Source organism: Somniosus microcephalus, chromosome 27 (assembly GCF_052327205.1).
Source record: "Somniosus microcephalus isolate GS21.2 chromosome 27, FLI_Smic_1.0, whole genome shotgun sequence".
NCBI lineage: Eukaryota > Metazoa > Chordata > Chondrichthyes > Squaliformes > Somniosidae > Somniosus > Somniosus microcephalus.
The window spans coordinates 42,501,190-42,515,084 of NC_141013.1; the positions used below are offsets into that span (position 1 = coordinate 42,501,190).

General features: G+C 48.7%; 1 protein-coding gene across 12 annotated transcripts in view; it reads right to left on the reverse strand.

Annotated features, from left to right (window-relative positions):
* The window catches only part of arnt2 (aryl-hydrocarbon receptor nuclear translocator 2), a 715,479-nt gene that overhangs the window by 219,279 nt on the left and 482,305 nt on the right, over positions 1-13,895 (reverse strand). For all 12 annotated transcript variants that reach the window (XM_085968885.1, XM_085968886.1, XM_085968889.1 and 9 more), the window contains one exon: positions 11,391-11,465. In XM_085968885.1, coding sequence (XP_085825011.1) covers positions 11,391-11,465 — 75 coding nt within the window. The remainder of the gene's footprint in view (positions 1-11,390; positions 11,466-13,895) is intronic.

Below are 13,895 nucleotides of genomic sequence, written 5' to 3' on the forward strand. Positions count from 1 at the left end.
GTTCCTTTTATTTGTAATGCCTATGTCTTAATAAATGTAATTGTTTTGATAACATGAGATATTTATGCACAAAATTAGCACATTGATTGATTGTAGTGATGTTATTTAAATTGCTAAATCCAAAAGAGAAAGGTGAGTTAGGGCCGGCTGGAGGGAACTTTTTGTTATTTTACAGACAAAAATGATACACTCACCAGAATTTTATTTGACTTAGAAATACTCTAATCCCCAGATGACAGGATAGTTTCCAGATTTCCATAGCTCTGCGGCCTGTCCAAAATCTGTTGTTTCCAATGGAGAAAGTCCGCAATACACAAGTATATACATTTTTTCTAAAACTGGAGTACCTTAACAACAACTTGCACTTACATAGTGCCTTTCACATAATTAATTGTCCTGTGGAGCTCTACAGGGAGATAAGAGGCCGCTGAGTGGGGAGTGGTAGGTACGTTAGGGCTGGGGCCTGAAGGTATGGTGGAACACACAGATTTTGAGGAGACTTTTGAAAGTGGGAACAGTGATAACAAGGAAGAGGGGTTCAAGGAGAGAAGTCAAGGATGCAACAGCAACGTGTATTTATATAGCGCCTTCATCATAGAATGATTGAATATTGAATCTGCTTCCACCACCCTTTCAGGCAGTGCATTCCAGATCATCATAACTTGCTGCGCAAATTTTTTTTCCCACATGTCGCCTCTGGTTCTTTTGCCAATTGTATAAACTCTATGTCCTCTGGTTACCGGGCCTTCTGCCACTGGAAACAGTTTCTCCTTACTTACTCTATCAAAACGCTTCCTGATTTTGAACACCTCTATTGATGTGCTTTCAATAACTCAAAGACAAGGAATTTAAAGGATTCAACTAAGGCTTTTAATCACTAAGAACATAGCAGCATTACAGGTCTTCCCACATCGGGCGTCTGGTAGGAATGACTCATACAGCTCCTGAGACCTTTATATGGCAAAAGACAGGGGCGTAGCCAATACACACAATAGGAACAAAAGGGGACGGTTCACACAATATAAGCAGGTAAAACACATGGGCTGATGAAGGCATATATTTCATCACATTCACCCCTTCTACAGATTTAGTCTGTCCGGGGGTGTGATAGTCCTTCCTGAACGTCGCAACAGTACCTCGGGTTCCGACCGGGAGTCCGTGGTGCCCTCCTGGGCATACCCATGTGCTGGGGGTGTTGCAGGTACTGCTGGGGGTGGTGAGGATACCTCTGGGGATGGTGGAGGTTCTTCTGGGGGTGATGGGTCGTCGTCGTCGCTTCCTGCCGAGGCGAGGTCCTTTATGGACACGGTGTCTTCACACCCGTCGGCGTGCTTGACGTACGCGTACTGTGGGTTTGCGTGGAGTAGGTGTACTGCCTCCACGAGGAGATCCGTTTTGTGGCCCCTCACATGTTTCCGTAACAGGACTGTCCCTGGGGCGGAGAGCCACAAGGGTAGGGATACTCCTGAGGTTGATTTGCGGGGAAAGACAAACATCTTCTCGTGAGGAGTGGCGTTAGTAGCAGTACACAGTAGCGACCTTATCGAGTGGAGTACGTCTGGGAGGACCTCCTGCCAGCGGGAGGTGGGGAGGCCTTTAGACCTTAGTGCTAAGGTGACCGCCTTCCACACTGTCGCGTTCTCCCTCTCCACTTGCCCATTACCCCGGGGGTTATAACTAGTGGTCCGACTCGTGGCTATCCCCTTTGACAGCAGGTATTGGTGCAGTTCATCGCTCATGAACGACGCCGCCCTGTCAGTGTGGATGTAGTTGGGCATGCCGAACGTGCAAAACAGGTTGCCGAGGCACTTGATGACCGTGGCACTGGTCATATCTGGGCAGGGGTAGGCGAATGGGAAGCGGGAGTACTCGTCCACAATGTTGAGGAAATACACATTGCGGTCGGTGGAGGGGAGTGGTCCCTTGAAATCTAAGCTCAGGCGCTCGAATGGCCGTGTAGCTTTGATCAGGTGGGCTCGGTTGGGCCTGAAAAAACGGGGCTTGCATTCCGCACAAGTGCGGCAGTCCCTGGTCATAGACCGGACCTCCTCGATGGAATAGGGCAGGTTACGGGATTTTATAAAGTGGAATAGCCGGGTGACCCCCGGGTGGCAGAGGCCATTGTGGAGGCCCTGTAGCCTGTCCCCCTGGATGCTGGCACACATCCCTCGCGATAGGGCGTCGGGGGATTCGTTGAGGGCCCCCGGCCTATATATTATGTCGTACTCAAACGTGGAGAGTTCGATCCGCCACCTGAGAATTTTGTCGTTCTTGATCTTCCCCCTCTGTTTGTTGTTAAACATGAAGGCTACCGACCGCTGGTCGGTAAGCAGGGTGAAGCGTTTGCCGGCTAGGTAGTGCCTCCAGTGCCGCACTGCCTCCACTATGGCCTGGGCCTCCTTCTCTACCGAGGAGTGCCTGGTCTCGGGCCCTTGGAGGGTTCTTGAGAAAAAGGCTACGGGCCGCCCATCCTGGTTGAGGGTGGCTGCTAAAGCGAAGTCGGACGCATCGCTTTCGACCTGGAAAGGGATGTTTTCGTCCACTGCCCGCAGCGCGGCCTTCTCAATGTCGTGTTTAATGCTGTTGAAGGCGGCGTGGGCCTCGGCCGTGAGCGGGAAGGACGTTGATTTCAGGAGGGGACGGGCCTTGTCGGAATAATTGGGGACCCATTGGGCGTAATAGGAGAAGAACCCCAGGCACCTTTTCAGGGCCTTGGGGGTGTTTGGTAGGGGTAACTCCCGTAGGGGGCGCAATCGGTCGGGGTCCGGACTGATTTCCCCGTTTTCCACCACGCAGCCCAGGATACAGAGGCGCGTGGTGCTAAAGACACACTTATCCTCGTTGTAGGTGAGATTGAGTCTGAGGGCGGTTTTCAGAAATCTCGCGAGGTTCGAGTCGTGGTCTTGCTGGTTGTGGCCGCAGATGGTGACGTTGTCTAGGTATGGGTAGGTGGCTGGTTCTCATCGACCATGCGGTCCATCTCCTGCTGGAAGACCGAGGCCCCGTTCGTTACCCCAAAGGGGACTCTGAGGAAGTGGTAGAGACGTCCGTTCGCCTCGAAGGCGGTGTATGGACGGTCCGCCGGCCTAATGGGGAGCTGGTGGTATGCCGATTTTAGGTCGATGGTGGAAAACACCCGGTATTGCGCGATTTGGTTAACCATATCCGCTATGCGGGGCAGAGGGTAGGCGTCTAGCTGGGTGTATAGATTAACCGTCTGGCTATAATCTATCACCATCCGCTTCTTTTCGCTACCCTTAACTACTACTACCTGGGCGCGCCACGGGCTGGTACTGCATTCGATGATACCTTCCCGCTTGAGTCTTTCTACTTCCGACGCAATGAACCGTCTGTCCTCCCAGCTGTACCGCCTACTCTTGGTCGCTATGGGTCGACAGTTGGGTGCGAGGTTGGCGAACAGAGAGGGCGGCTTGACCTTCAGGGTAGCCAGACCGCACACTGTGAGGGGCGGCTGGGACCCACCGTAGGTAAGCGTGATACTTTGGTGGTGGCACTGGAAGTCCAGACCCAAGATCACGCTCACACAGAGATCTGGCATTATCAATAGTTTAAAATCTCTGTAATCATTGCCTTTTACCGACAACATAACCGCGCAGAAACCTGTAATTTTTGAGGTATGAGTCTTATCGGCCATGGCGATTTTGCCCTGTGTGGGGACTATCGTTAGTGAAAGTCGTTTTACCAGGCTAGGATGAATAAAGCTTTCGGTGCTCCCGCAGTCAATCAAGCATTTAACCTTGTTCCCGTTTACCTCTATGTCCATCATCGATTTAGACAACAGATGCGGCCTGGACTGATCCACTGTGATCGAGGCCACCAGTGGGTCCTGGAGGTCCGTGTAGTCGGGGCAAGATGGTGGACTCCATGAGGGTGATAGCAAAGCTGGGTACTCGTAAACTGCGAGAAGAGGAGATGCAGTATTGCAGAGGAAGCTGGAAGTGTTTGAATGAGGCAAACAGCTTCTATTTGACTGACCACTGGAGGAGATGAGCAATCTTGTTTTCATATTGTATGTGTATGTAATATATTCTTGCACGCCAATTCAGTGAAAGTGAACAGTTTATTATGTAACATTATGCATTCAGCAGTATTTCTGCACTTTATTAGTGGGAGCATACATCTTTCAGTTTTCCCATACCCGCCCACTAATAAAAGTACAGTACATCATGCCCAGCTCAGAGAGCAGCATTGTAGGTCGACGTTTGTTTTTACTAGCATCACAATGTAGCAAGAGAAAATACAATTTTTATGAAGGTGATTTGAGCCTGTTATTTTATACTGAGAATGTACCCTTTTGTCTCACGCCCATAAAATTATTTCTGACCTCTCCTAAGCTGCTGACGTTATCAGTGATTTGATAATATATGAATAAAAAGAGAGGGAGGTTATTGAAACTGGTGGACATCTGGTTTCGAACCTGTGAGCATCATATACAGGTTTCCTTTCAGAGGAGAGAGAAAGACAGGAGCTGCAGTGGGAAACTTGGACCTGTGTGTTGCATACTAGGGGCCAAGAATGACACGGGAACTGTATCATCAGTTCCAGGGCTTGTTTTATCTGTTGTGTAATCGGAAGCTCTAGATCTGAATACTTGCATGAGTTCTGTATCCTTTGTGACCCTGCGGTCGGGTGTGGTGTAGGTTACTGTTGACAGAAGGGAGTTGCTTGTTGAGCTAAAATGAAGGAAGCTTTTTCAAGGATTTAATCGCAAATTTTCAATAGCAAAAGAAACTCAGTTATGTGATCAATCTGAGAACAGTGAGTATTTGAGTGAGGTGGATCAGGAAGTTGGAGCTAAAATCTACTCGAACGGGGCTCGTTTGGGGAGTACTTTTTGTCTGTAATCCTCATTTTCAAATCCCCCCTGGGACCTTACTCCAGTCTTCTCGAGCTCTGTGTCCCAAATGCACCATCTGCTCATCTGACTGATCTACTGAGAGTTTCTCTGCTCCACTCCACCATCACTGAGAGCCTTCACCCATCACCCCTGTGCTCGCTGACGTACATTGACTCCCAATCTGGTAATGCCTCTTTTTTTTCAAATTTGCTTCCTCGTTTTCAAATCCCTCCATGGTTTCGCCCCTCACCATCTCTGTAACCTCCTCCAGCCCTACAACACTCCGAGATCTCTGCACTCTTCTAATTTTGCCCTCTTGCACATGCCTGATTTTCATCGCTCCACCATTGGCGGCCATACCTTGAACTGCCTAGGCTCCTAAGCTCTGGAATTCCCTCCCAAAACCTCTCTATCTCTCTTTCCTTCTTTAAGATGCTCCTTAAAACCTACCTCTTTAACCAAGCTTTTGGTTACCTGCCCTAATATCTCTCTTTATGTGGCTAGAATTTTATTTGATAATGCTCCTGTGAAACGCCTTGGGACGTTTTATATTTTGATATATATTAATGATCTGGACTTGGTTATACAGGGCATAATTTTAAAGTTTGCAGCTGACACAAAACTTGGAAATGTAGTAAACAGTGAGGAGGATAGTAACAGACTTCAGGAGGACACAGACAGCCTGGTGAAATGGGCAGACACGTGGCAAATGCAATTTAACACACAAGTGTGAAGTGATGCATTTTGGCAGGAAGAATGAGGAGAGGCAAAAAACTAAATGGTACAATTTTAAAGGGGGTGCAGGAACAGAGAGACCTGGGGGATGTACCTACACAATTCTTTGAAGCATGCGATATCCTTTATAAACTGGCTTTATAAACAGAGACAGAGAGTACAAAAGCAAGGGTTATACCGGAAACTTTCTGGCATCCGGCACGGACGGGACCGACCTGGTGCCGGTCCATCAACAATACCGGATAACCGAACGCTATAGTTAAAACATACAGAGCTCAGAGCTCCGTCTAAAGCAACAAACCCTGTTCAGCTTCAAAAGAATTGGCACAACTTGCAAGCGTCTCTGTAGCTTAGCAACAGCTTCAGCTACACACTTGCACAGCCACAAATGAGTAAAAAAAAGTAACTAAAAGTAAAAAAAAGTTATCTGAACCGACTCCTGAATTTTGCCGGTGGATAGAGCGTTCCGGTTATTTAGTGGCCGGTTAATCGAAAGTTTCCTGTACTAACCCTTTATAAAACACTGGTTAGGCCCCAACTGGCGTATTGTGCCCAATTCTGAGCATCACACTTATAGGAAGGGTGTCAAGGCCTTCGAGAAGGTGCAGAGGAGATTTACTAGAATGGTACCAGGGATGTGAGGAGAGACTGGAGAAGCTGGGGTTGTTCTCCTTGGAGCAGAGAAGGTTAAGGAGAGATTTAATAGATGTGATGAAATATATGCCTTCATCAGCCTATGTGTTTTACCTGTGTGTTTCACCTGCTTGTATTGTGTGAACCGCCCCCTTTTGTTCCTATTGTGTGTATTGGCTACGTCCCTGTCTTTTGCCATATAAAGGTCTCAGGAGCTGGATGAGTCATTCCTACCAGACGCCCGATGTGGGAAGACCTGTAATGCTGCTATGTTCTTAGTGATTAAAAGCCTTAGTTGAATCCTTTAAATTCCTTGTCTTTGAGTTATTGAAGGCACATCAATTTTAATCACTAAAACACCAGGATGGATCGACTCCTGAAACCAGAGCGCTTGGATCTGGACCCCCATGCCTCAGACGCAGCCACACAGTTCGGACACTGGTTCCAATGCTTCGAATTTTTCATTGCAAACTCACCCACTGCCATAGCCGCAGCCGAAACCGCTACCGGAGACATGAAACTGGGAATCCTGCGAAACTGGGTGAGCCATCGGGTCTCCCCCCTCATCCAAGATGCCACCAGCTACGAGGAGGCCTGCACCATCCTGAAGGCCCACTACGCGCGGCCAATAAACGTGGTGTACGCCAGGCATCTTCTGTCTACTCGCACGCAGCGGCATGGTGAGTCACTAGAGGACTTTATACTAAACCTAAAAGTACTGGGCAGAGACTGTAACTGTAAGGCCGTGTCTGCCAACGTGTACACGGAGGAGCTGATTCGAGACCCCCTTATTGCGGGCCTCAGCTCAAATTACATTCGGCAGAAGCTGTTTGAAAAGGAGGGACTGGACTTAAAACAGGCTATAGATATAGCGCGATCGCTGGATATGGCCCAGAGGAACTCTGAATCCTGTTCCCCAGGCCACGCGGCCCACTCCGCCTCGTGCGCGCCGTGGGGGCCGCCATCTTGGAAGCCATCTTCACCTCCCAGGTCTCAAGCCAGCCCAGCACCATCGGAGCCGCAGCCTCCACCCAGGAGCCCCACTACTGCCACAATGCATCGGGGCCCGAAATGTTACTTCTGCGGCCAGGACAAACACTCCAGGCATCTGTGCCCAGCGAAGGGCACCACCTGTTTTAAATGCGGGAAGAAAGGACATTTCAGCAAAGTCTGCAGAGGGAACCCCGCCTCCAACTCCACCACTGCTCGTGGGCAGAGTGCAGTCGCTGCTCGTGGGCAGAGTGCAGTCGCTGCTCGGGGGCAGAGTGCAGTCGCTGCTCGGGGGCAGAGTGCAGTCGCTGCTCGGGGGCAGAGTGCAGTCGCTGCTCGTGGGCAGAGTGCAGTCGCTGCTCGTGGGCAGAGTGCAGTCGCTGCTCGTGGGCAGAGTGCAGTCGCTGCTCGTGGGCAGAGTGCAGTCGCTGCTCGTGGGCAGAGTGCAGTCGCTGCTCGTGGGCAGAGTGCAGTCGCTGCTCGTGGGCAGAGTGCAGTCGCTGCTCGTGGGCAGAGTGCAGTCGCTGCTCGTGGGCAGAGTGCAGTCGCTGCTCGTGGGCAGAGTGCAGTCGCTGCTCGTGGGCAGAGTGCAGTCGCTGCTCGTGGGCAGAGTGCAGTCGCTGCTCGTGGGCAGAGTGCAGTCGCTGCTCGTGGGCAGAGTGCAGTCGCTGCTCGTGGGCAGAGTGCAGTCGCTGCTCGTGGGCAGAGTGCAGTCGCTGCTCGTGGGCAGAGTGCAGTCGCTGCTCGTGGGCAGAGTGCAGTCGCTGCTCGTGGGCAGAGTGCAGTCGCTGCTCGTGGGCAGAGTGCAGTCGCTGCTCGTGGGCAGAGTGCAGTCACTGCTCGTGGGCAGAGTGGTTCCTTCTAATATTGAGCTGCATACTCTTATTGCCAATAGATTCCAGTAAAAATGTTTTGCTAACTAGTTGATCGAACGTATATCTTTGGATAGACACAGAACTGTTCTGACAGAAAACTGTCCTTAATTGTAGCTACATAAAAGCACAATGTAGGTAAGGCTAGTGATTTGCCACTGGAAATATACATCAAAATTAGCAGACAGTTATGGTAAAACTACAAAGTCATGATGCGGTTGAAACACGCAGAAAGCCAGCACAATCCGAATGTTTTAACTGTATTTCTTTAATGGTGCATCAGCAACCTAAATGCAAGGCCCAGCTGCAGCAACATCTGTAGTGCTCTGTAGCACTGTACTGTCACCTGTAGTTACAGCATGCTGCTCACCACACAGCAGCTCCAGCTGATACCGTACCCCAGGTGATCGTCTTATCTTAAAAGGTCAAATTTGACAACCAAATTTATTGAGATTTTAGAAAAAAAAAAATCGCATACAAGTGAAAATGTAACTTAAAAAAATCATGTTACTGGGGGGCAAAATCTGCGTTTATCATCTTAAGTTACAAAAAAGATGCCATTTGTCATACAATGTCTCCCTAGAACAAACCACTAGCCTTACCTACACGCATCAGTATAGTCGAGGTCTGTGTTCCACTTGGACAGGACAGACAATGCCTAATATAATTTAAATTCTTGCATCTAACGTGTATCTGTAGCATTACACATCAGTTGGGAGAATACATTTTGTAAAAATACAAATCACCAAAATAATCACTATCTGTTGTTACCTATGCCTTTGGGCGCAATACCCTATTGACTATATGTGAAACAATCAATAATCAGTTCATTTCGTAGACTGGTAGGAAAAGCTACCAATCAACAAAGAGAAACCACACACTGACCACACATGTTGCTAATTTTTTCACCAGTCAAATTGCTCATTTGTTTCCAGAATACCATCCACAAAGCATCACAAAACCAGCCAAGTCGCTGATGCAGTTTCTTTCAAGTCCTTGTGGTTTCCTCACACACATGGGCATTACTTAAGTTTATACTGTAATAAATATATTAAAAGCAATTAAATAAAACACCAAACCCATCTATAAAGTTTGCCACTGTATGCGTCCAGGAAGTTTCATACGCAAAGGGTTTATATATATAATATAAACCCTACCTCTTTGGCCAAGCTTTTTCTCCTGTGAAGCGCCTTGGGACATGAAACTACGTTAAAGGCACGATATAAATACAAGTTGTGGCTTTATATATAATTATTGTGTGTGCACATGAGAGAGAGAGAGAGAGAGAGAGATGCATTTGGTAGTCTCAGATAAAAAAAAGCAAACTTACAATCATATTGTACTTTTCATGACCGGAGGATGTCCCAAAGTGCTTTACAGCCAATTAGGCACTTTTGAAGTGTAGTCACTGTTATGTAGGATACGCGGCAGCCAGTTTGCGCACAGTAAGGTCCCACAAACAGCATTAAGATAATGACCAAACAATCTGTTTAAAGTCTTATCCAAAAGATGGCACCTCCAATAGTTCAGTACTGCACTGAAGTGAAAGCCTGGTTTATGTGCTCAAGTCTCTGGAGTGGGGCTTGAACCCATGACCACTGACTTAGAGGTAAGAGTGCTATCACTGAGACTGGAAAATAAAACTGTCCTGTTCATTTTGGAGGTCATCCTTGTCCAAGGGAATGAAACTTGGAAAACAACAGGCTGACTCCTGAACTCTTACAAATCTGGTTTATGGGTTAAAAACCACATTGTTGACTTTGTCTGTCAACTGGTGGCTGAAAAGCAGAAACCATGGCTGAATACAGCCCTGATGGAGCTCGATTTTGAGTCTTATCTAACGTGGTGCTGCAGATAAATAAAGCTGCCAAATTCCATATTAAGCAGGCACCTTACTACAACTTGCACTAAAAGCCAAATATTTTCCACTGTCCATTGTATTTAATCCAGATAGCCACTTCCCTGAAGCTACAACACCAACTCCTTATCTTTGAAGCCTTGTGTTTGTTACCACTCATGCTCAGAAGTTAGACCATCAAAAGGAAGCTATGCAGGACTGGAAAATAAAACTGTCCTGTTCATATTTGAGATGTCATCTCTGTCCAAAGAAGTGAAATTTGGAAAACAGGCAACATGTCATTTGAAGGAACTTCGTATTGTTTACTGATCTTTCATGAAGTATCAATGATTAGCAATGGTAAAGATTCTTGCTCCATTATGTTGACATTCTGATACGTGGAGCAGTTGGAGCGTTCCTCAGATGACGAGTAGCTGAGCCACATCGAGCAGGAGTGTTCAAACCCTAATCTGTGCTGAGCTGTCTGAGGCAATGGTCAGGGTGCTGCAATTAGCCTCACCATTACTGGGTTAGGGGAAAATGGCCCAGAGTGCCCACTCCTGATCACTATCCAGGGACTCCTGCAGCAAATGTACTTGTGTACAGACATATGGTGGGCCCAGGGTCAGGCTTGGCCTTGATGCCCCCCATAGCTCAATAGCCCACCAACACTCATTGCCAACGGCCAGGTTGGTGAGCAGAAGTAATCGAGCTTCATGTTCCCCTAAAATACAGAAAGGTTTATCTGAGGGGTTACAAATTGTGAATTTTGTGCTGGTATTTTTTTTAAATATAAAAATAATTACCAGCAGCATTTTTCCCAAACAAGGGTTCAAGAGGTGACAGCTTCCTTTTCCAAAGGGCTCAACTACATCAACCCAATTAGCAATGAGGTATAGAAAGGGAATAAATTGTGCTCCACATTGTGAAATCTTGTATCCCGGAACAATTAACAAGTGTGTGTCTCTCTCTCGAGTCTTATTTGTAAGAAGTTTGTTAACTTCAAATGTTTCCATTGTTGATTCAGCTCAATAATGGCTGAAGACACGTTCCAAATCAACCGGAAATGCAAGTGGTCAGTGGTGGCTCTTTTTATAGTTAAAATATTCATGATATCTGTTCTTATGCATAATCAATGCATGTCACTTCAAAGTCCAGTTTTTATAAAATTCTTTGCACAAAATGTGCACTTAGGTTTTAAGTCTATTTTCCAAAGTAAGATGGCGCTCTTTTGAGGGATAAACTACAGTACTTGTAATTCGAAAGCTGTCCTTTTAAGTATAAAAATACTAAACACCTTTGCACTTCGTATCACCAAGTCTGTTCATATTTGAAGAATTAAGATGAGCATGGAAGGTTCATGAAAAACAACATAACTGGAAACATGCGGACAATTGTGCGATCATATTCCAACACATGAAAGTTATCCTAATCACATTGCTTTGTCATCGTATGCTATAAATACCTGCTGAAAACTGTCCCGCACGTGGCTTTGATCTTCAGGATGGCAAAACTCTACAATATCCTTTCCCAGTAGCTCCTGGCAAGAAAAGAAAGACAGACTTGCATTATTATAGCGTCTTTCACAACCACCGGATGTCTCAAAGTGCTTTAAAGCCAATGAATTACTTTTGGAGTGTAGTCACTGTTGTAATGTGAGAAACAAAGAATCAAAGTATTTAAGTAACCAGAACTAGATTAGCACTCCTAGCGGTGAGCCAAGTTTGCAGGGTAAGTCGGGGTTAGTGCTGTAGTCCTACCTCTGACTGGCTCCCTTCAAGCATGGCTGCCCTGCCGGCAGAACAGAATTAGCATATATATTTACAGTAATAGAAATCCCACGGCATTGCTTACAAACAATTTTCTTTAATTGTTTTTTTTTCTCTGCTTCTCACTCCTCTGTTTGTCTCTGACTTTTCGGTTTCTCTCTCTCTCTCTATGTTATTCCACCCTCTTCCATTTCTCACTCTCTCTGCATGCCTCATACTTTCTCTTTTCTTCTGTAAGCATAACATACTTAGATGCGAGGTGCAAGCTCCATTAACATCAATCAGAGGGGCTTGGCCACTGAAGACCATTCATGAGGACAGAAAAATAGTGGATTGTGCTCTTAAATTAAGGGATAACCTAACTAGGTTGGCTGAACTTCTAGAACAGAATTTAAAACACGCATGAGGCGGTCAGAAAAGCTGGTACGGCCTCAATACCGGGCACTGTGAGTATCAGGTACGTCAGGCTGGGCGCTGAGCAACAGGTAGGTCAGGGTGGGCACTGAGCAACAGGTAGGTCAGGGTGGGCACTGAGCATCAGGTGGGTCAGGGTGGGCACTGAGCAACAGCTAGGTCAGGGTGGGCACTGAGCATCAGGTAGGTCAGGGTGGGCACTGAGCATCAGGTAGGTCAGGGTGGGCACTGAGCATCAGGTAGGTCAGGGTGGGCACTGAGCATCAGGTGGGTCAGGGTGGGCACTGAGCAACAGCTAGGTCAGGGTGGGCACTGTGAGCAACAGGTAGGTCAGGGTGGGCACTGTGAGCACCAGGTAGGTCAGGGTGGGCACTGTGAGCACCAGGTAGGTCAGGGTGGGCACTGTGAGCAACAGGTAGGTCAGGGTGGGCACTGAGCGTCAGGTAGGTCAGGGTGGGCACTGAGCATCAGGTAGGTCAGGGTGGGCACTGAGCATCAGGTAGGTCAGGGTGGGCACTGAGCATCAGGTAGGTCAGGGTGGGCACTGAGCATCAGGTAGGTCAGGGTGGGCACTGAGCATCAGGTAGGTCAGGGTGGGCACTGAGCATCAGGTAGGTCAGGGTGGGCACTGAGCATCAGGTAGGTCAGGGTGGGCACTGAGCATCAGGTAGGTCAGGGTGGGCACTGAGCATCAGGTAGGTCAGGGTGGGCACTGAGCATCAGGTAGGTCAGGGTGGGCACTGAGCATCAGGTAGGTCAGGGTGGGCACTGAGCATCAGGTAGGTCAGGGTGGGCACTGAGCATCAGGTAGGTCAGGGTGGGCACTGAGCATCAGGTAGGTCAGGGTGGGCACTGAGCATCAGGTAGGTCAGGGTGGGCACTGAGCATCAGGTAGGTCAGGGTGGGCACTGAGCATCAGGTAGGTCAGGGTGGGCACTGTGAGCAACAGGTAGGTCAGGGTGGGCACTGAGCATCAGGTAGGTCAGGGTGGGCACTGAGCATCAGGTAGGTCAGGGTGGGCACTGAGCATCAGGTAGGTCAGGGTGGGCACTGAGCATCAGGTAGGTCAGGGTGGGCACTGAGCATCAGGTAGGTCAGGGTGGGCACTGAGCATCAGGTAGGTCAGGGTGGGCACTGAGCATCAGGTAGGTCAGGGTGGGCACTGAGCATCAGGTAGGTCAGGGTGGGCACTGAGCATCAGGTAGGTCAGGGTGGGCACTGAGCATCAGGTAGGTCAGGGTGGGCACTGAGCATCAGGTAGGTCAGGGTGGGCACTGAGCATCAGGTAGGTCAGGGTGGGCACTGAGCATCAGGTAGGTCAGGGTGGGCACTGAGCATCAGGTAGGTCAGGGTGGGCACTGAGCAACAGGTAGGTCAGGGTGGGCACGGTGAGCACCAGCTATGTCAGGGTGGGCACTGTGAGCACCAGCTAGGTCAGGGTGGGCACTGAGCATCAGCTAGGTCAGGGTGGGCACTGAGCATCAGCTAGGTCAGGGTGGGCACTGTGAGCATCAGCTAGGTCAGGGTGGGCACTGAGCATCAGCTAGGTCAGGGTGGGCACTGAGCATCAGCTAGGTCGGTGTGGGCACTGAGCATCAGCTAGGTCAGGGTGGGCACTGTGAGCATCAGCTAGGTCAGGGTGGGCACTGAGCATCAGCTAGGTCAGGGTGGGCACTGTGAGCATCAGCTAGGTCAGGGTGTGTTGGTGTTGTTGCACAATGAAATGTAACAAGTTACAGGCTCACTGGATAACAACTTGCATTACCGCAGGGCCATACGTGGTGCTG